This window comes from Spizellomyces punctatus (assembly GCF_000182565.1).
Source record: "Spizellomyces punctatus DAOM BR117 chromosome Unknown supercont1.6, whole genome shotgun sequence".
Taxonomy (NCBI): Eukaryota; Fungi; Chytridiomycota; class Chytridiomycetes; order Spizellomycetales; family Spizellomycetaceae; genus Spizellomyces; species Spizellomyces punctatus.
Window position 1 is genome coordinate 1,334,405 of NW_015971542.1, and position 20,321 is coordinate 1,354,725.

The 20,321-nt window shown below is 46.9% G+C and overlaps 8 protein-coding genes across 8 annotated transcripts; 4 read left to right on the plus strand and 4 right to left on the minus strand.

Annotated features, from left to right (window-relative positions):
- Window positions 1-239: 239 nt before the first annotated feature.
- SPPG_04265 (S-adenosylmethionine-dependent methyltransferase) lies at window positions 240-1,070 on the plus strand (the record flags this gene model as incomplete). The annotated part of the gene is made up of 3 exons (XM_016752507.1): window positions 240-435; window positions 500-830; window positions 900-1,070. The coding sequence occupies exons 1-3, from the start codon at window positions 275-277 to the stop codon at window positions 1,068-1,070; spliced, it is 663 nt and encodes a 220-aa protein (XP_016609213.1). The 5' UTR covers window positions 240-274.
- Window positions 904-2,640, minus strand: SPPG_04266 (ornithine carbamoyltransferase). The gene is made up of 4 exons (XM_016752508.1): window positions 2,506-2,640; window positions 1,884-2,436; window positions 1,357-1,818; window positions 904-1,293 (listed from the first exon to the last, which is right to left on the minus strand). Exons 2-4 carry the CDS (start codon window positions 2,367-2,369, stop codon window positions 1,096-1,098), a joined length of 1,146 nt encoding a protein of 381 aa, XP_016609214.1. The 5' UTR covers window positions 2,370-2,436; window positions 2,506-2,640; the 3' UTR covers window positions 904-1,095.
- A 137-nt stretch (window positions 2,641-2,777) lies between these two features.
- SPPG_04267 (uncharacterized protein) lies at window positions 2,778-4,061 on the plus strand. Its single transcript, XM_016752509.1, has 2 exons — window positions 2,778-2,913; window positions 2,986-4,061. Exon 2 carries the CDS (start codon window positions 3,198-3,200, stop codon window positions 3,918-3,920), a length of 723 nt encoding a protein of 240 aa, XP_016609215.1. The 5' UTR covers window positions 2,778-2,913; window positions 2,986-3,197; the 3' UTR covers window positions 3,921-4,061.
- A 73-nt stretch (window positions 4,062-4,134) lies between these two features.
- On the minus strand, window positions 4,135-6,843 carry SPPG_04268 (uncharacterized protein; the record flags this gene model as incomplete). Its single annotated transcript, XM_016752510.1, has 5 exons — window positions 4,135-4,632; window positions 4,697-5,968; window positions 6,040-6,197; window positions 6,283-6,372; window positions 6,444-6,843. 5 exons carry the CDS (start codon window positions 6,841-6,843, stop codon window positions 4,135-4,137), a joined length of 2,418 nt encoding a protein of 805 aa, XP_016609216.1.
- Window positions 6,844-6,962: 119 nt separating this feature from the next.
- SPPG_04269 (acetyl-CoA C-acetyltransferase) lies at window positions 6,963-8,254 on the minus strand (the record flags this gene model as incomplete). The annotated part of the gene is made up of 2 exons (XM_016752511.1): window positions 6,963-8,128; window positions 8,197-8,254. The coding sequence occupies 2 exons, from the start codon at window positions 8,252-8,254 to the stop codon at window positions 6,963-6,965; spliced, it is 1,224 nt and encodes a 407-aa protein (XP_016609217.1).
- Window positions 8,255-8,946: 692 nt separating this feature from the next.
- Window positions 8,947-10,420, plus strand: SPPG_04270 (uncharacterized protein). Its single transcript, XM_016752512.1, has 2 exons — window positions 8,947-9,190; window positions 9,247-10,420. Exons 1-2 carry the CDS (start codon window positions 8,974-8,976, stop codon window positions 10,323-10,325), a joined length of 1,296 nt encoding a protein of 431 aa, XP_016609218.1. The 5' UTR covers window positions 8,947-8,973; the 3' UTR covers window positions 10,326-10,420.
- A 754-nt stretch (window positions 10,421-11,174) lies between these two features.
- SPPG_04271 (uncharacterized protein) lies at window positions 11,175-15,123 on the plus strand. The gene is made up of 16 exons (XM_016752513.1): window positions 11,175-11,729; window positions 11,802-11,927; window positions 11,983-12,384; window positions 12,450-12,549; window positions 12,611-12,726; window positions 12,789-13,052; window positions 13,130-13,242; window positions 13,309-13,489; window positions 13,553-13,621; window positions 13,690-13,753; window positions 13,825-13,880; window positions 13,939-14,052; window positions 14,122-14,319; window positions 14,380-14,475; window positions 14,535-14,792; window positions 14,862-15,123. Exons 1-16 carry the CDS (start codon window positions 11,223-11,225, stop codon window positions 14,946-14,948), a joined length of 2,751 nt encoding a protein of 916 aa, XP_016609219.1. The 5' UTR covers window positions 11,175-11,222; the 3' UTR covers window positions 14,949-15,123.
- SPPG_04272 (uncharacterized protein) lies at window positions 14,969-20,199 on the minus strand. Its single transcript, XM_016752514.1, has 22 exons — window positions 20,072-20,199; window positions 19,871-19,997; window positions 19,584-19,794; window positions 19,439-19,515; window positions 19,307-19,374; window positions 19,108-19,242; window positions 18,695-19,044; window positions 18,496-18,637; window positions 18,345-18,431; window positions 17,760-18,282; window positions 17,601-17,700; window positions 17,419-17,539; window positions 17,236-17,351; window positions 17,090-17,175; window positions 16,944-17,022; window positions 16,753-16,876; window positions 16,540-16,691; window positions 16,356-16,479; window positions 15,921-16,281; window positions 15,574-15,855; window positions 15,145-15,510; window positions 14,969-15,068 (listed from the first exon to the last, which is right to left on the minus strand). Exons 1-22 carry the CDS (start codon window positions 20,178-20,180, stop codon window positions 15,056-15,058), a joined length of 3,753 nt encoding a protein of 1,250 aa, XP_016609220.1. The 5' UTR covers window positions 20,181-20,199; the 3' UTR covers window positions 14,969-15,055.
- Between the last annotated feature and the right edge of the window lie 122 nt (window positions 20,200-20,321).

Here is a 20,321-nt window from a genome sequence, read left to right on the forward strand (position 1 = left end):
TCTCAAACAATCCTACTTTCTTTTGCATTACCAGGTTTGGAACGCAGGTCAGCAGAGTCGCACATTTGCGTCTTTTACCAATTGTACCTTGTTTTTAAGCAAATTGTGCTCATCATGAAGGAGAGCAATGGCCATCGGCAAAAGCAGCTGGACGCAGCCAACAAGCAGAACGACAAGGCACGTGATGGCTTACGTATTCAGCTCAAGTCGATCGTTCACGTGAGCAAGTCTCTCCTCATCCTTCGACTTGCAACGATCTCGCTTGCTCTCATTTATGCTGAACATGCATCCTACACCCACCCTCTCCCACCTAAAGCCAGCCGACTATCAACACGTTTACGAACCGGCAGAGGACACATTTCTTTTTCTTGATGCCTTGGAAGCCGATGTCAACTTTATCATATCGCGATCTCCGGTGGTCTCCCTCGAGATTGGGTCTGTAATGGTGGATTGCCATTAGAGTATATGCCATGCGTCTTATTCGTCACTGCTCTTACAGATGCGGAACGGGCATTATAACAACTTTCCTTCAAACCCTCCTCACCTCGCACGGCATTCCCCTGCTTTCCCTCACAACCGACATAAATCCACAGGCTTGCAAGGCGACTGCCGCCACAGCTCTCAGCAATCGCACCTCAGTAGATGCCATAAGAACAGATTTGGCATTTCCTCTATTTCCAAGAATGGAAAATGGAATTGATATTTTATTGTTTAACCCGCCGTATGTGGTGACGGAGAGTGAAGAGGTAGGGAGTACTGGTATCGAGGCAGCGTGGGCGGGAGGGAAGGACGGAAGAGAGGTTGTCGACCGGGTTTTGCGCTTAATTCCGGTGAGTGCAAGTCCCTTCAGTTGTCCAATACTTTCTATTTTCAAACTAATACCTTTGCAATCCATCCAGAGGATGCTGTCAAAGAATGGAATCTTTTACCTCGTTACAATAAGAGAAAACAAACCACAAGAGATAATGGAATACATGTCTACTACATATAACCTTAGATCGGATGTCGTATTAAGCAGAAAAGCTGGAACGGAAGGGTTGTCAATATTAAAGTTTTATTATCCAGCCTGATAACCTTATTGTCGCATTCTACGCGCTATTGCTTGGCCCATAACATGAGCATCTCGTACACAGCCATCACGGTATACTTTCGGTTCTCGGCCTCTTGAAAGACAATCGAGCGCTTAGGGTTGTAAAACACCTCGTCGTCCACCTCTTCCTGTTTACGTGGCAGGCAATGCATAAACTTCCAGTCTGGCTTCGCACCTCCTTCTTTGGCCATTTTCTCCGTGATCTAATTGCAATCAAAGTAAGAATCCCTTGTATAATAGGGATTGTCGAGAAGTGAAAGCAGTACCTGATAACCAGCAAAGTCTTGAAGCCTCTTGGCTTTCTCCGACTCTTGTCCCATGGACACCCAGGTATCCGTGATGATAATGTCTGAATCCTTCACTGCCGCACGGGGATCTTTCACAAATTCAACAGTTCCGTTCTGGTCGCCCCCGGTAGCTTCGCCAATGGCAAAGTTCACAACATCAGGATCACAATTGTAGCCCTTGGGGGTGGCGACAGATAGGTGGACAGGACCCAAACGCGGGAGCGTCACGAGCAACGAATTGATAATGTTGTTGGCATCACCAACCCAGGCAATTTTCATAGGCGGTAGCAACGGAAGTGGAAGTCCAAAACGATCGACAGTGGTCAAAGGATCTTTGAAGCTTGTCTCGTACAAGGTCATGACATCGGCAAGCCCTTGCAAAGGATGGTACTTTGCCGTAAGGGCATTAATAACCGGCACCGTCGAGTTCTCTGCAATAATCTGAAGTGATACCGGCCATCAGCACACAGCGCGAGCTTGAAGTGTTTCATGAAAGGACGCCTCACCTCAATCTCCTCATGAGCACCCACACGCGCCAACAACGCATCAACCATACTACTGACAACGACGGCAGTATCCTTCAGAGGCTCTCCACCACCAATCTGAATGTCCTCTTTACCCAAAAACATGGGGTGCCCACCAAAATACGCCCAACCGGTCTCAGCAGACACACGCGTCCGGGTGCTTCGTTTTGTAAAGATCATACCAAGCGTCTTTCCAGCAAGGGGCTGTGCGAGCTCGATATTCGCCCCTTTTCGTTCGGCGGTGAGCTGTTGTTTCAGTTCAAGGGAGCGACGAATGAGTTGAAGAATTTGGGGAGTAGAGAAATCTCGCAGCGTCAAGAGGTTCTTCACGCCCTTGAAACTGACGGCAGGAGATGGGTCTTTGGCGACGTTTGCCGTAGCGGCACTCGACATGCAACGGTGGCGGATAACTGGCATTACGCTGGGTGTGGCCACGCGGCCAAAAATGGTACGAGTGTAGACGGGCATGTTTTGAAAATTAAAGTGTGTAATAGATGACAGCAATAGTTTTCTACAAATTGCAAGTTTTCCAAAGCTGCAAACCAAAGACATGTCGTTCAGCATCCCCGTCCGCTTCAAGTCAACTCAACCGTGCTCAACTCACCTGGTCCGACAAGTAATCCAGCTCCACCTTTTCCGACTCGTGGTGTGTGACCCAGCAGGACGAGACTAACATGTAAAACCGCTGGACGAAACCAAAATTCGGGAAACGAAAACGCAACGACAATGTCAAGAAAGCCTTTTGCAAGTCAAATCTCGTTTTTAAAAGATCGCCATCCATCATGTGATACAAGATGTTTGTCATTGGTGACTCATGCATTACATAAGCAATCGGTTTTGTTTCTTTCGAAACGATTTCTTTCATCTTGTCATTTTGTTTTTTTGGCAAGATGGCTGTCGTTAACCCTTTTGACGTCTTTGGGGATCAAGTTGTCGTGCTAGATGGTGGACTGGCAACTGAGCTCGAGACAGTCTTTGGCAAAGATCTCAGTGGACCTCTATGGAGTGCGAGGTTGGAAACCTGAAAGCCACATTTGCTCCATCGGTAGACAAGATTCACCCAATCTGTTTCTGCAAAGAAAAGGATTCTCCAAGAAGACCCGGATGCTATCAAAGAAGTTCACATGCGCTATTTTGAAGCCGGTGCTGGTGTGTATTTGTATTTTTGCAACGCTCTGACGGGAGCAACATGGCACTTTTGATCGACAATCAGATGTCGCAACCACAAGCAGCTATCAAGCATCCGAGGAGGGCCTTCGTAAACTTGGTCTAACACCAACCGAATCAATTTATCTCATGCAACGATCCATTCAACTTGCAGTGGATGCTCGAAAAGAGTATCTCGCCAGCCTTCCTCATCCACGTATCAAACCACTCATCATTGCCGCTTCGCTCGGCAGTTATGGCGCGTATTTGGCAGATGGAAGCGAGTATACAGGGTCATATCCTCCACATGTAACGGTAGACGTGATATCAAGTTTCCATAGCCAAAAGGCTAGAATACTTGTCAATCAACCGGGTATTGACATACTCGCTTTCGAGACGGTCCCTTGTCTCATGGAAGCCCAAGCCATAGCGCACGCATGCAAGACTGATCCACTTCTCTCTCAAACGCCTGCGTGGGTCACTTTTAGCTGTAGAGGGGATATGAAGGGTGAAGTCTGCCACGGAGAGAACCTCACGGATTGTGTGGCGGCTCTATTGGATGTCCCGTCCATTGTGGCGGTTGGCATCAACTGCACAGATCCAGTTGCTTGTGAAACACTTGTTAAAATTGTTGCTCATATTGCAAAAGGGTTGACGATCATTTGTTACGCCAATAGTGGCGAAGAATGGGACGGAGAGAAGAAACGGTGGATTAAACGGGGGGAGAGAGGTGATCCTGGATGGTATGCAGACCTAGCAGTCAAATGGGCGGAGGCGGGCGCAAGGGTTATTGGAGGATGCTGCAGAACAGGGCCCCAGCATATTCGCGAATTGGCAAACCGGCTAAGATCTAGAGCAGAACGCGTACCATAAACAGAGGACGCCCATTCTCTTGACATGCATTGCAGAGCGTCAAGTATAAAAACTTTCGAGTAGGTTATATTTGGATAGTATCAAATGAGGTATCATCCCTCTAGATAACAAACCATACAAACTAAAACACATATCAAGGCATAAAACTATACTATGAGGCAGCACAAGATGTTTTTTTTTTCTACCCCACCACCCAAAACTAAACACAAGAGATTCAATCCAACAATTCATAAATATTCCTGTACTCTACGCTCAACTTGGGTCGATTGACAACCAATTGTCCTTGAATATGGAAAACTCTCGCAAGAACAATCAAATAAAAGAAGACCACCAGCGCCACCAGAAACTCTAGCACACCAGAGATTTGTCCAGGTGCATATAATTTCACGGTGGAGAGGATAAGCCCAAAGAAGCTTCGCGGGTTCCCTTGAGCATCAATGTGGGCCGACCTCCAACGGGCATGCACGTCCGTGTCGGATCCTTTGACTGTTGCACGGGCGTACTCGGTGGCAGTCTGGAGTAGCGGTTCGACTTGGTCGATTACAAAACCTGGAATGATGCGACCCAGGACACCTTGGCCCTTTGCAATGTATGGCTTGGAAACGCGCTGAGCGCGTTTGACACCTTCTGTTTCGACGAGTTTATTGATTTGCTCAGGAACAGCTTTACCAGTCCACAGATCATAAGCGTCTTGTCGTCGCCCGTCAACAAACTAATGCAAGAGCCGTGTCAACTCCCGTGTAAATACGGATCATTAGCGTATTCTTCAAACTTACATTATTCAGGTAGTATCGTGTCAATGAGTTGATACCATCCGTCAAGCTACCTGTCAACGTCTTCTTTCCCGTTCGCGTCACATCAGCCTTCAATGCACCGGTACCGGCATAAAGAAGGGAAATGGCATCACCCGAATCGGCCCAGAGGTTTGTAAAAGGCTTTGCAAACGGTTCCAAGGACTTGCGCATCAAGGCGACAGGGTCGCGCATATCACTGGCAATCACGCCATTGATACCAGACTCGACAGCAGGTAGTTCTGCGGTGATGGACTGGACTTGGTATGGAAGCATGTAGCGAGCAAAGATACTGCAGGTGAGGTTGGTACGGTCCAAACTGTCCAGGCACGACACACGCGCCAGACCGGTTTGAAGTTTGGTGACGTGCAGGTCGCCCACCTCGCCTTCCGCAATAAACCACCCGCTGTTGACAAGTCTGTCCCGAACACGATCCATCAAAATCTCCATATTTCGGAAATTTCTGTTCTTGCACCACTTGTTGATCGGGAACTCTTCATACGAAACCTTTTCATCGGCAAACCGCCTAACGGTTTCCTCATACACTTTGGTCAACCGTCCCTCGAATCCAGTCACATCCAACAAGTTGACACAAACGACCTTGCCAATGTCAGCGCCTCCTTCCTTCACCGCCTTTTCGCCAATGTACTGGTGTCTGAGATCGTCATAGTGCTTCTTGATGGATGTCCATACTTTGGGCTTGTTAATGTCGGCAATAAGCAATTCCGGGCGGTATCTCAAGTCAAGCTCCTGTCCCCAAATGGAGGGAACGGAACCGCGAACCTGAATGTACGTGGAAAGACCTTTGTAGCTGTGAAAGTCTTCGTGATAGACAATTTGCTCCATCTCCACATTGTTCGCTGTGTTTCCATCAAAGTCGAGACCTCGACGAACGTAGCGGGTACCGACACGGCGGCGATTTAATCGGGAAATGAGGGTCAACTTGTACGGTCGAACGACCTCCTCGTTGTGCTCAAGTTCCACGGGAAGCTTAACATTCATGTCGATTGTGCCAGCAAATCCACAGATGACGTTCAAAACCCAAGGTTCGGCAGCCTGTCCAGCCTTCAAAAGAGGTCCTGCGAGATGCTTTGTGAAAAAGTATCGATCATCGATGACGGTCTTTTGTGCCTTTCCAGAACTTTTCAGATAGTTATGTTGGACAGAGTGCGTAATGTCGTAAGTCGTAGAGTAGTACAAATGTCCAGAGTTTGCGATCTGGTTGATGGATTGGAGGAGCTCTTGGTCCAGAGTGTACTGGCAGATCAAAAGTGACAAGATGTCAGCAGGATGTCATCTCTTTAAATCCATGCTACACAACAACAAACCTTTGCCAGAGTCGTCTCATCAACCTTCTTTTGCCTAATCAACTGATTGTCATTTCCAGTCCCAATAGGCAAAAGACTGGCCGCAGTGATCCTCCAAATCTTGTGAGATTGCAATGTAGCAGCCAAGGTTCGTGCAGTAGCGACAACGAGGTATTGTGCTGGTAGCAACAACATGATAATTAATCACTTGACAGTGCTGCTGCGCCTAACGTGGGCAAGTGCCGTTGCAAATATGACACTCACCATAGACCAATTCAATAACGCCAATGACACCACAAACTTCCAAAGAGGATGTGATTCCATCGGATGCCACTGGCAATGCCCGTTTCTTGTCTATCATCCGGTTGGGAACGTTTCTTGTTAGTACAAAAAAATGACCATTCTATGCGTCGGCTCAGGCTCACCTTGCACACTAACGCCATCTTGCATCACAACCAGCATGTCCGTAATCTCCTCTCCCGCTTTGGCATTTTTCAAAATATGAGGACTTTCCGCTAGGTACCTTCCGTCTCGTGTGCGAAATACACGGAAGGAGTCGCGATCCACCTTGTTTGACATTGGTTGCAAGCAATGGGATATGTGTGTGTGTGTTTTTTTGTATTGCAAATGACGCAAAGAAGACGTATGAACGCCGAAAAGGCACAATATAAACGGAATACGCTGGTCGCAAGTGCTCCGTCGGTCTAGAAGAAATCTCAAAAAACAGTCAATGGTAATGGACTGCAAATCAACCAACTGAGTCCAAACGTGCTTCCCACCAAACCTTTCAAAAACCTTCCAGAAGGCGACTTTGCAATTTACCATAAATGGTAGTATGACTCATGCTTACAAAACTGTTTATATTTGATATTCCACAATGGGCCATGATAAAAGTTTAAAATCTACTCGAGAAATATAATATGAAAAGTGGTTTCCTAAATTTTTTACAAGACTTCGTTCTCAATGACAGCTGCAGCTCCCATACCGATACCAACACACATTGAAATCACACCAAAGCGCTTCTTCTGACGACGAAGCTCGGGAAGGAGAGTGGCAACTTGACGGGCACCAGTGGCACCCATTGGGTGTCCAAAAGCAATGGCACCACCCTTGGGATTCACCTTCTCAATTGGAATACCCAATCGGTCCACACAGTAGACAGCTTGGGAGGCAAAGGCCTCGTTGATCTCGTAAATGTCAACATCCTCGATCTTGAGACCGACCTGGCGCAGCACCTCGGGAATGGCCTTTTCTGGGCCAATACCCATAATTCTTGGTGGGACACCGACAACAGAGAAACCAACCCAGCGGGCAAGGGGCTTGAGACCGAGTTTCTCGGCGACGCTACGGCGCATCATAAGGACAGATGCGGCACCATCAGTGATCTGGGACGCGTTACCGGCTGTAGTAGAGCCGTTCTTGCCGAAAGCGGGGCGAAGCTTGGCAAGAGACTCGGCAGTGGTCGCACGGATACCGTCATCCTTGCTGACAATGGAACCATCGGCAAGCTTGACGGGAACAATTTCCTCGTCAAAGAGACCTTCCTTTTGAGCCTTGGCGGCCAAGTTGTGGGAGCGGAGGGCAAACTTATCCTGAACATCACGGGAAATCTTGAACTCTGCAGCAACGTTCTCAGATGTCTGACCCATGGGAATCAAAACATCAGCAGCTGGGCCGTATTCGAGAATGGAAGAGTCAAGGTCGGTGGGCATAGCGCCAGGACCGTAGTACATGGTCATGGACTCAACACCGGCACCGATACCAACGTCAATGTAACCAGCCTTGATGGCAGCGGCAATGTTGGCGCATGTTGTCAAACCACTGGAGCACTGACGGTTGACAGCAGAGAGAGCGGCCGTCTCGGGGAAGCCAGCGTACAAGGCAGCCATACGGGAGGTGGTGACACCAGCGCCGGGCATGAGGACATTTCCGACCTGAATATCCTGGACAATCTTGGGGTCGATACCCGTCTTTTCAATAATGCTCTTCAAACTAGCGGCCAGAATGTACTCTGGGTGAGTTTCCTTGAAACCACCCTTTCCACCCTTGGTAAGAGGCGTACGGAGAGCAGAGACAATGACAACATCGTCGGGGCTCTTGGGAGCTTTGGCTGCATATCACAAATCAGATCAGTTTTCGTTGACAACACAAATTGTGAATGATGTGGGAATGCCATACCAGCTCCAGTGACCGTAAGGTGGCCAGCAATGTTGTCAATACGGCGAGAGGCAGACATGATTGTATGTGTGATTAAAGAGATAGTTGATCAGATGAGGGAAATGATCAAGTCGGAGGGGATTGGCGTGGATGGGCCTGCCCTTTATACTCCCACCAACTGGTTAAAAAAGCCGAAGGTTTCCGGCGGTTTCCAAGTTTCATATGCCTATATTTAGTAACCTTAAATTACGTGACTCCACCTTCACATGTCTGGCAGGTCACGCGCATCTAAAAATGGAAAGTCTCGTGACGCGTGGAGATGGAGTTTTGGCAGTTTGTTATTCCGAGCAGGGCGTGTTGGAGAAGGCCTTGGGGGCTTAAAGGCTGGACGGGGATCTCATGATCATGACAAAGGGCAAAATGACAAATGGCCATGAACAGATGATGATGATGATGATGATGACAAATGCAAAGTTCAAACGTGTTTGGGGGACTGAGCAATGGAGGGAATGAGATGTTGGCAAGATCTTGAGGACACCCTTTCTTGTGTGTGTGTATATTGGATGGACGATGCTGAGAATCGTAACGCATGTGAGCTGCATGCTTGTTGAATGTTAACGTCATTGGCAGAAACATGCATGCACATTTTGTGTTATGGGAGATGTCGACACAGATCTCCCTGATCTGCTCGCCAATATCGGACATGCGCATTACGTAAGCAGTCCGAATGTCCAGACGCGTGGAGTACGATGCTGCAAAAAGTTGGCAAGGCGAAAGCCATTAGGAAATGACCAGTTTATGCCTTTTATCACCACGCTCACACCACTTCGCATTCTCCAAGCGAATTCATTTACATTCCCTTCGTGTAAGCATTGTCTTGTAAAACTTGACTCTGAATACCAGCCAGGTTCTGTTGTCTGCCCGCGCTGTCACGCAGTGTACGCCGCTCGTGATGCGCCGAGGAGATATAGACTACAGCTTCTAGCTTCTTGCCCGAATGGGGCCGTAAGAAAACGTGAGTACTTTCATACACACTGAATTACCAGAATAGAACATTAAGAATGTGAACAGTGACCATTTTTGGAGCTGGCCTCGATCCGATTTTCGGCCTTTCTGCTTCATCCTTTGAGACATATCTCCAAGCACCAACCGCAGTGCCACCGCAGCTTGTTCTCTCTGCTCTACACCATGTGCTCTGTGGCTCACGGTTATGGGCGTCCATACCATCCCGATATACAGTCCAAAGTTGCCAAACCTCCGAAATGGTAGAGCAAGTGCTACAGAGAGCAGACAGTGTGGAAAGCTTAGTCAAAGAGTTAAAAGGTTCTTCCACTGTGGAGAAAGTAGAGTTACGGCCAGATACAATCATTAGCAATGTCAAGCCAATGCTCGGGCTAAAGTCGACAGTAGTATCAATCCTGAACAGTAGGGACTTTTACAAGGTCAAGAAGGATGAACATGTGGTGCCTTCACCCGCTGTCGACCTTGAAGAAACTGAATCGTGGGAACTTATCCCTCTTGCTCAGTGCAATAGTCCTGCCCAAGGTGGATTTTGGATGGATGAAGGTGCTCAGTTTCTATTCGAGGAAATTTCTTTGACTGAATTTTTGGACGCGTCCGCCGAGGCTGGAACGCCAGCAGTGGCCAAGAGTCCTTCCGTTACCCATATATCCCATCATACTCGAAATGACGAATCTCCGCTGGATGGAGGATTGGGAGATAACATTGAGGACCTCTTCCAGGATTTGGCACTCGACGACTGGTCAGATGAGGACTATGTTATCAAATCAGATCCTGCTGCGCCCGCTGCTCAGACTCATGATAATAACCTCGGGAATGAAAAAACAAACCACTCTGAATGTGAGGATGCTGATCGTGATGATGAATATGACACCGGCGTTGAGGAACTGTTTAAGGATTTGGTGCTCGACGATTTGTCTGATGATGATAATGGTCTCAAGCGGGAGCAGCCGGATTATGCTGCTCGGACGAATGATACTCCACTGGGGCGTGGAATAACAGACCACTGTGAAGGTGAACATATCCATCCTGATGATGAATATGATTCATTGGACACGAGCTTTGACGATGTAGAGTTGATAGAGCTTTTAGAAAACCTCGCATTATCTGCTGAGGCAGGCGAACGTTAACTGGATATAACTCTGTTGAATCTCTTGCGCTATCTCGAAAAAAGCTTTCCGAACAAAATGGTATTAAGCTCGAGATTCGAGATCTAACTTTGGAATATTGGGAACCAAAATCCCAAGTAGTCTCTGGTGTCCTTGCAGTCCCCGACAGGTTGGTTCCTCACTTACTAGCCAATTCGGATTCGCGGTTGTGCCACTTGCATAGTCACAAAATTGTCACTGGCACTGTCCTTTCCTGTAATCCTCTAGCATCATGTCCATCCCGTTACATACAGTGTGCCAAGAGACATGATAATCTTTCCAGAAACCGCCAGCCTTGGTAAACGTTTCGTCAACAGATGTAAAACTAGGAGATGCCTTGCACGGCGACCGGTGTCGAAAAAGCTCAAAGGCGCTCACGGGAACTTATAACTTTCACGTTCCAATGCACAAACGAATGTATAGACTTAACAGTCAACAGAATCAAGTTCTGCCCTCCTCCAGCTGGTCACATTCTCAATTTCTTATTTCTGCGTTTTTGGTTACATATAAAGCTTGGTACGAAACCGTCAAGTTGGTAAAGTTCGCCTGAAGCAAGAAGCAGCAAGAGTACTTATCCGCATCCTAGACGGTTCATGGTGCTTCAAACAAGGTTAAAAGAATTGATCGGCTAGTAAGTGGATAACGCATAGACGCAGCTGGGTAAGATTTTGATAGCACGGAAAGGATAACTATGTGCAAAACATACTTGCGCATAAGGATAATGTTCAGTTGAAGAAAGTTTCAAAATAGCACTTAGTCTCCTATCGGGTTGAATCCCAGCTTACGTAGTCCTGACGTGGCTTGGCCTTTTGAGCTCAGATCAGATATCCTCGCAGGCCAATTTCCTACGACCCGTTTTCCAGCTGTGGAACGGAAGCCATGCTGGCAGGAGAAGATCGACAGTCTAGGATGGCTTCTCCATCGGCCCCTGCGACACCAAACTCTTATCGGTCCCGTGCCGCGAGTCAAGTTGGCGAACCTGGGCGGCCACCTTCCTCCCGTCTATCCCGGACCTCCATAGACGAAAATGCCGAAGGGGCTCTCGCCACAAAAGAAACCATACCTAACGTGCAAGATGAAGGAAGTCTGGATAGCCTTCAAAATAAGCTCCATCAAATATCTTCCGAATCACTTGATCAAGAGACCAAACCCACGGAATTATACGATCAACATGAACGGCAGTTCCAAGAACAACAGCGGCAGAGATGGCAATTGCTTGAAAAGGAGTTGCTGGACAAAGACAAAGTTCCGACATCGTACTACACGACCTCGAAGAAGGAACAGCTAGTTTTGGAATTTGTAGCGAATTTCAATCGGCAGTATACACAGCTATTTCCGGGAAGGAAGGAGTTGCTGCTTTGCCCACCAAACCACTTTGGTATAAAGGTAAGCATCATTATAAATGGAGTACGATTGCCATCTTCAACGAAACATTGAAACCAACATATGGTTCTCTAGAAATTTGTGTGCACCACCCTGCGACCGACCAAGCTTCCTTATAGAGAGCTCTATGACTACCGTGGTTGCGCCCGCTTCGTTGCTGAGTTTCTCTCATACAAACCGCTAGATCCCCCGCACGAATTGGTAAGATCATTCACTTTGGAAAACATGGCATCTCGGCAATTAACTGTTCTCTTAGCCACAAACGTTACCCGGACCTAGCTACACACTACGTCTCCAGCAAGGTAACTCGTTCGACTACTCTATCCTTCTAGCTTCATTGCTTCGTGGAGTCGGATATGATGCCTACGTTGTTTCCGGGTACTCAACTAGAAGGATCACGTTGATGGACGAGAGTATGGTCGAGAGTAGCACGGTTGGGATTTTACCTCCCTTTGGGCAATCAGATGCTGTGGGAAAGGCTGCTGATGCAGATACCGGAAGCGGAGATCGGGACAAAGGCACATCCCAGGGCAAATATAAAGTTAAGCCACCTAGACAGTTAAGGAGCCAGTTTCTCGTCAAACAAGAAGAGAAAAGGCGGACCAAAGAAGAGCAAGAAGCTGAAGCGAGGCGAAAGAGGGAAGCCGAGGCGCGTGCGGTAAGACTTGTTTACTCTTTAAGCCACGCAAAACCGATGGCTCATCTTCATGTGGCCTCTGCAAGATGATGGAGGAAGATGATGATGAGCTTAAGGGCTTGCGTGTCCATGCCTGGGTACTGGTCCTGCCTGGCAAGCGAGAGGTTGCAGAGAGCTTCTTCATAGGTACCACCGTACGGCTATACAGTCCGATCCAGCTATGAAAACTAACCTTGGCCACTTGTAGAGCCGTCAACGGGAAGAATCTACTCTACGGAAAACGAAAATTATCTCGGTGTGGAGAGTGTTTTCAGTTCGGTCAACTACTGGGTCAACATGCAAGTTTGTTACGATGGTCTCAAGGTTAGTGATTGTCGTCACTGCCTTGCATAACCATTCTTACCCAAACTTATTGGGCATTACAGGGCATTTCATTCGATCTGGGTGACAATGCAAAGTGGGAGTTTGTCCTTTTAGACAACACGCAACCAGGGGGAGTTGACCCCCAAAATGACGACGATGATAAAGCAGCTGACAATGTATCAGACGACGAAGAAAATGAGAATGGAGATGTGGAAATTTTGGATTTGCCGCCGTCCTGGGTGGAAAAACTATCTGTTTCAAAGGAAGACTTTGAGTCTCGGTGTCCGTTGGGTGCCAAGACCGTTTTGTACAAGAACGCTAGACATGTGAGCTACCTTTGCCGGAATTCCACCTGCAGCTACGAGATACTAGGCTAATCCGCTTGTGTTATGCGCAACATTAGGAAGTCTTTGCAGAGTACTTTAGAACTGACGGAATGGTATCTCGAACAACTTTCTTTGCGGATGAGAGCAGAGGTTTCAATGGAGAGATCCATGAAGAGTTCCGTAACCGACGGTGCGAAACGATGAGGTGTTTCTTCATTTCGGGGCTAATCTCACTGGGTACGCTGGCATTCTACAGAGACAAACTCCGGCAACGGATCCGAGTACCATATGACGGCAAAATTCATGAATTCTTTGATCCTGGGCGCCCACACGGTCTCAAGGAACATATCATAATTGATGATCGCACAAAGGAGATGCATTTTTATCCAAGCGCACGGTCGGATGGTTTGGTCAAGCGCGTTGACGAAAGCAGCAAGGTTGATTCTTTGAGTTGCTTGCTCTGCATCCAAACCATATTGATGGCCAACACTTTACGATAGATTCTCGAACACTTTACTGAACGAGAAGACCGTCTTGTGTATCGAAGTGTAACATTCGATGGCGAGCCGGTTCGTGATTCTAGGTCTTCACAAGTGAACTTCCCAGCATTAACTGCTACATGGACTGATTATTGCAGGACGAAGAACAGATTGAACGCGGATCCATAATCAAAATGGCTGAGAAGTTTGATCGGAATCCAGGTACGGCGAATCTCCCACCCCGTTTTCAACGTATCGGAGTATTAACTTTACAAATCCATTTGTTTACACAGATGTGCCATCCCACAAAGATGCGGCGAAGAGGACATATTTTCTCAAAGATGACAAGGTACCCATACCGATCTTCACATTCCCTAGACGCATTGAGAGACTCAATCATTATCCAGATAGGGGTCATATACCATTTCGAAGAGGGAAAGATCATCCCCTCCACTCGAGAATTTCACAAGCCAACCGCGGAGCAGAAAAACAACTTTCTTGAAATGACTGTAAGCTTTGAGGTAGCTATGGAGGTCGCCATGTTAATTGATGGACCTCTTCATGTTCACATCCTTTCATGCACAAATCAGGTGAATCCCTATGTGAAGCCGCCCAAAAAGCAATATCTTCTTGCTGAGCTGCTAGAGCTTCTCAGAGCTGAGCAAGCTTGTTTAGCCGCTGTGAAAGCATCTGATCGAGAAGTGAAAGAGATATTGCTGAGTAGGCAGGCAGAAGAGAAGGATGTGTCATTGGTGATATCCATCTATGATACCATTCGAAATCAAACGGTTTGTTTTCACTTTTCTCCGCTCTGCTCCCCCTTTATTGATGAACGGTGATATCTGTAGAAACTACCAAGCGAAGAAAAGAAAGAGACGTATAAGGAAGAAGAGGAAGCGAAGGCGACAGATATTGACTACCTTTCTCCTTTCCTTGTTAATTACGTGAGTGCCATCAGCACGTAATCCCTGCAGGCTCACACTCATCCGCACCATATCTGCAGCCCAACCCCAACCACCTCACACGCGAGGAAGCCCTCTTAGTTAAAGACGCCTGTTTGAAAGCATTCAAGGAACGTCTCATAGAGAAGGCCAACATCATTCAAGGTCGATTGGATGAAGTCACCGCAGAGTACCAACGTCGTCAACTGGCTTACAGTCGCAACGCGGATTCGATGACTGTGGAAGAGACTGAGGAATATGTGAAGTTTTGCAATGATGCACTGTTCAAGATACATATTCTGGAGAAGAGGCTGGCAAAGGTATCTGTTGTGTATGATCTTTCTTGTCTTTGATATAGACCTTTCTTTTAACTGAGGTTTCGTTTCCAGCATAAAGAAACCGCACCCGAGCGTTACATTGAGTTAGACGCTAGGCTCAAGGCTGATCCAAGGATGCAACCAGCATTTGCACATTGAAAAAGAAGGCCAGAGTAAGATCACTGTACGATGATGCGCTTCTTATTTTAGGGAATGTACTATGACTATGTCGGTATGCGGAATCATAATGGACATATAGAATTATTTTATACATAGAACCTGCAAATTTCAACAAAGCAACCAGTCAGTCCTGAACGAGATGCATAGTGGAAAGAAAATAAAACCCAGAACTCACTTTTTGTTCAACAGGAAAATCAGGAGATTGAGATTGATCTTGGCCCCTTCCATTAACGTTATGACCGTTTCGTTATTGTATTGAGCGGCCAACAAATCCTCCAGTCGTAGCTCCATCTTATCTTGCATTTTGACACCGAAAAACGCGGCCTCAATGTTGAAAATACCGGCCTCGTCAGAGGAGATGGTGAGTGTTATTTGTCCGTATTTGCTTGGAGAGACGTCGTCGAGAGATATCAACACGCCTTTACGGTGTAGTTCCGCTGCAGTATATTTGAAGGAGCCAAACTTTGGTACTTTTCCTGATTTTGCCAGAGCCCGCTGGTGTGCATATTGGCGGGTGAATGGTAAAGGACGTTTGCCTTTGCTGTTTTTATGAATACATATATGAGTACTGTATTATGCCGTATGGCAAGCAGAAGGCACTTACTGTTTCTTGTTTCCAAGTTGTGACATGCATGCACTGATGTAGTCGTGATACGATTTCTTTTGATCTTCCAGGTAAACCGCCTTCTCTTCCAGATTTTTGAGTGTATTTCGCAAAGACAGCAATTCTTTCCGGCGTCGTGATCTTCGTCGAGACTTTGTAAGCATGTCTTTAGCGATCGAGTTGAGCATGTCTTGATATTGATTGGATTTTGTGACTTGGCCTTCTGCTTCAAGTTTTGCCATGTTCTCCAAAGCTCGACGTTTGAGGCTGAAGAAGGTCGTGCTGTTTGTCAAAGTGCGCAATCAGATCATGGCCCAGGACTTGAACTAGACTGGAGTGATCCGTACCTTCCCCCTTCACCTTTCAGTAAGCTCGATTGACTCGCATATAAACCACGGCTGCCGACACTGTTTCGAGCGCCCGCCAAATTATTAACACTTCCCGCAAGACCTTGACTGCTCCCCGTCATGCTTCCGGAAGCATTCAGAGTATCTCTGCTTTGATTCAATTGTCTTGACTGGAATTCTTTTTTGGCGTCCAGCTGCTGTGCTTCTAAAGCCAAGTATTCTTGGAATATAGACTCTTCCTTCTCGGTTACGGGAGCTTCGAGAATGTCAAGGAGATTCTTCCCTGTTTGTACTCGAATGACAGCCATAATGTAGCGTTTTGCTTCGTTCCATAAGAGTCTCACTCGGGCATCGCGTTCGTCTGGTGGACCGGCAAACAGCAATCCATATTCAGTTAAAGTCCACAAATGCAGTCGGGGCATCCTTTTACTTTACCTTCAAGGGTGGGGAACCTATTTCGAAGGCGGAGTTCAATCTCAGGACCAGAATCATCAACAACCGTTGGAACTGGAGACAAATCTGCAAGCACTAAACGTAGATTATCCTTTGCATCATCCGCCTAGATGCACACAATCAGTGAGAATGATAGGCGATTACATGCAGGACTACGATAACGTACCACATCATCCAGATTTTCAACCAATGTTTTGTGAAGTTGGAAAATTTCTCCAGAGGATAGTTTAACTGTCGGTCGCTGTTTCTGTGCCATACTAGCGTACTCGCTCATTGCTTCAGCGTATTCATCCTCCAGTTCAGCATCGACCGTCGTCGCTAATATCAATAGTCACATTATTTCCATGCACCACAGTCGCGAATGGGTTCTGGCTATTACCTTCTTTAAAAATGGTCATGAAGGTCTTAAACTTTTCAGAAATGTAGGGATTCAGCTCCGCCAGGTTGGGATCATCATTGGGAAAACCTTTTCCGACCGACATCTGATGGAGGGTTTTTGCAATCTATAATGCAATGCTAGGGTTATACGAAGATAAGAATAGCCACCGTCTGCAGATGAAGAAGATATACCTCAGCCAGATTCTTTCGTTGCGTAGGTGAAAGGGCCGATGCAACCGACATGTCAATAACTTCGAACTGCTCGGGCTGACTGCAAACATATTTCTGATTAGAAGCGCTGGAGGAAATTACACATGCCGACAGTCAAGGGTCCTCACATGATAGCGGGACTAATGTAACGGTAGTAGATGAAATTGCCGCCAACGAGTCGTACGATTTCATCATCGTTTCCGGGGAACCTTTTCTGAAAGCGGAGATAGCTCAGTTCCCTATTCTGTGCTCTTCCATTGAGATCTCCAAATACCTGTAATGCTTCCTTAAGTTGCCTGGCAATATATCGCAGACCGAAAGGCATGTCCTTGGTCGACCGGGATAGAGCCGATACGAATTCCCCAGTAATCTGCTTTAGTTTCGCAATGTCTGCAAATGAGAATCATTTTCTGTTAATTCGATAATGAGACGGGTACACTAGCTAATCATTCCTTACGTTGAACTTGGATTCTCTGCACTTCGGGATCCTCCGCAGCCTGCTTTGATGTCACGTCGTAGGGGCGCTGGCTTTTCTTTCCTGTTTGGATCTCCTCCGCTGCAATCAAGGTTCTGTAAATCTGATCCCATAGAATAAGTTCGTAATTTCTTGTTTCAATAATTCATTGGTTTGCAACTAACCGCAAGTGGTTCTGTCTCCAAGTTAAGGTCTTGATTGTTAAGGATGGATTTGACAAAAGGTTGTGCCAAATTTCGGAGATAATCTGCGTTTCCTCCACGCCTTTCGATGCGTGTAAGCTTGCAGTATTGTAAGGCTATTCGGGAATAAGGCCCACATACCGTGTGTAATCAACAACAAGCTTAATAAAGAAGGGATCTGCACGCCAGAATTCATCCAAGCTGGTGATGTCCTCCACCTCAAGTTTGATTGCTTCCCGGAACAAACTCAACAGAAGCGATTCCACCCGTCTGTCTTGAGCATAACCGTACAGCGACAGTACCACCTTCGTCAAGAACTTTGTTGCAGTGTTACCGCTCATCTTGTTCATGGTAAAAACAAGTCTAGCCAGATACTGTGGCTGGGTTTGCAGTAAATAGAATAGTTCTTCATAGTGTTCGCGCTTGGATCGGCTCTCTTTATCCTTCCCTCGAAGATTAATGGCCCCTTGCAGATCTTTCTCCTGAGACTTGGTAACATTAAGGGCTTGCCGCATCTTCTTGGAGGTGAAGTGAATAACTTCCTCGAGAGAAATGCGATTTCGTACGAGGAGGGAGATTTTCGTATCAAGATCCGCAACCTCTCCTTCCAAAGTGATGTTCTCCCGGATGCGCTTGACGACGAGTTGGCGTAGTCGATCAACCTCTTTTTTGACATGTGTAAGAAGAGAAGGCAATCAAGAACGCAAAAACATGAGCGGTACGAACCAGTATCCTCTTCAAAGTCATTGTCGGTGTCGTCGAGCAGATCCAGGAAGTTTCGCAAAACATTGACGTTTGGGTCGTCCAACCGCGCTATCAAGAATGAACGCATGAGCTTGATCGTCAGTAGAAACTAGAACGTGGGGGATTATCTTACCCAAGGCATGGTAAGCTTTTGCGAATCTCTTTGCTCTCCACATTGATTGAATTTTGGCCACCGAATCCCCTTGAGCTTTCAAATAGTTTGTACGCTCCAAATAGCGCCGCCGTTGCTTTCGACCTTTGTACTTTGCTTGAATCTATTGAGAGATTGTCAGAACTCACGCAATGCACACATGCCATGATTTAAAACGTACCTTTGTCCAGACGCGCTCTTTTCCGTGTATTTCTGCAAGCTTGTTCTTATATGCCTCTCGCATCTTGCGTCCTCTCCATACCGCTTGAAGTCTTGCAATGGAATTTTCATTCTCCGCATATGTGCGTCGCTTTTCAAGATATTTCTTTCGCTGCAGGTGCATTCGAACGAGTGCTTGAGCGCGAATGATATTGGCCAAATATTCCTTCTCCTTTTTTTCCGCCTGTTTAGCTTGATGCGCACGGTAATCGGTAAGCAACTGTTGATAGTTCTTTCGCGCAATGTAAGCTCGGAATTCTGCTTGCAATCGCACAACTTTATCGACGTGCTCGGCCAAGTATATCTGCCGCTCTGTTTACAAGATCAGTTCACGCTATTGCTTGCCCTGGCTTGCATCCAATTCATTTCCCTTACTCTGCTCCTCAGTCAAGACAGGTTCTGGTATAGGCTCTGCGAGCTCCTTCGACAATGCATCACCAACGCTTTTAAATGCAGGCATCGATACACCGGCTTCCTCAAGAGACTGTTGCGTAGCATCCAATTGTTCGTCTACGTCAGATAATCTCGTTAGCTTTTGATGTGTATCCACTAGAGTTTTGAGCACAAAGCATACCAGTGAAAGTCAGCTGGCCGACTAGATTTTTCATGGAGGGTGCCAGCCCTCGCTTTGACAGGAGATGACTGACAGAAATTGCTGTCATAAACTCGTTTCATGAACGGTAACAAGGGTTACATTCGAACATACCTTAGTGCGTGAATGCAGTAGATGACTTTCGGAATGTTCTTTTTATCGTACAAGTCAGTAAGCTCAAAAAAGAACACCTAAAGACATGATTTGTAAGTATGATATTAATGATGAAGGGTATACCAGACATTGGGAGGACACTCACATCTGGTAAGCCCACTTTCCGCATCGCTTCGAAGAGATAGTTGATGTTGTCTGAGTGTCGGAATTGCAATCGCGTGCGGTCCTCAAAGATTTTTTTGACGGCTTCCGGCTGAAAAGACTTGGCTAAATGTGCCAGCACAATGCCGTTTCGTAACTCTTCTTCCAATTCTCCTATAGATGCAATTTGGAATTTGATGCAAGCCTCGATCCACCTTTTGTAGAAAATAATTCCAAGATGAATTAACCCGCGGGGAGGCAAATGGGGATCTGCGTTGAAACAGCTCATACTCTTTCGCTTCTCCAATATGACAAAGATACTCATAAGCTTGAAGCTGGGCCCTCTCCTTATCCAACCAAGCAGCATCGCGCGTCTGCCCACCGGTCTCGTGCTTAAATCGAATTCGACCATGTACTCCTACATTCAAAAGTAGCGTTATACCATCAAGCAGCATGTCACGCTTATGTATGCAAGAGCATCTGCTGCCATACCAGCAACATCTCCTACATCCAGAGGAATCGCTGGTTGATCGGGGGATGTGCTGAAGGTGGTACTTGTTGCGCTCGTAGGACTTAATGGCTCACTCATCGCAGAAATCATGAGGCAATGGACGTCAACACCAAGCGGGAAAACAACGGACGCTAGCAGCAATAAAGCCCAGGCTTCTTTCCGATTGCTCCGACGGGGCCAAAGTGCTTGCATAAACGCCCTCGATCCCATTCCAATGTGAGCCGCGCTGCT

Excerpts from the sequence above, each read along its gene's own strand:
- SPPG_04266 (XM_016752508.1), bottom strand. The coding sequence starts at position 2,369 with ATGCCCGTCTACACTCGTACCATTTTTGGCCGCGTGGCCACACCCAGC. Across the intron at positions 1,819-1,883 it reads GTGCTCATGAGGAGATTGAG|ATTATTGCAGAGAACTCGAC; the intron begins GTGAGGCGTCCT and ends GTATCACTTCAG. Across the intron at positions 1,294-1,356 it reads AAGACTTTGCTGGTTATCAG|ATCACGGAGAAAATGGCCAA; the intron begins GTACTGCTTTCA and ends GATTGCAATTAG.
- SPPG_04267 (XM_016752509.1), top strand. The coding sequence starts at position 3,198 with ATGCAACGATCCATTCAACTTGCAGTGGATGCTCGAAAAGAGTATCTC.
- SPPG_04270 (XM_016752512.1), top strand. The coding sequence starts at position 8,974 with ATGCCTTTTATCACCACGCTCACACCACTTCGCATTCTCCAAGCGAAT. Across the intron at positions 9,191-9,246 it reads GAATGGGGCCGTAAGAAAAC|TGACCATTTTTGGAGCTGGC; the intron begins GTGAGTACTTTC and ends GAATGTGAACAG.
- SPPG_04271 (XM_016752513.1), top strand. The coding sequence starts at position 11,223 with ATGCTGGCAGGAGAAGATCGACAGTCTAGGATGGCTTCTCCATCGGCC. Across the intron at positions 12,727-12,788 it reads TTTGTTACGATGGTCTCAAG|GGCATTTCATTCGATCTGGG; the intron begins GTTAGTGATTGT and ends TGGGCATTACAG. Across the intron at positions 13,754-13,824 it reads GAAGTTTGATCGGAATCCAG|ATGTGCCATCCCACAAAGAT; the intron begins GTACGGCGAATC and ends TTGTTTACACAG.
- SPPG_04272 (XM_016752514.1), bottom strand. The coding sequence starts at position 20,180 with ATGATTTCTGCGATGAGTGAGCCATTAAGTCCTACGAGCGCAACAAGT. Across the intron at positions 17,540-17,600 it reads TGGAGACAGAACCACTTGCG|ATTTACAGAACCTTGATTGC; the intron begins GTTAGTTGCAAA and ends CTATGGGATCAG. Across the intron at positions 16,282-16,355 it reads TAGGTTCCCCACCCTTGAAG|ACGAACGCGATGCCCGAGTG; the intron begins GTAAAGTAAAAG and ends CCGGTCCACCAG.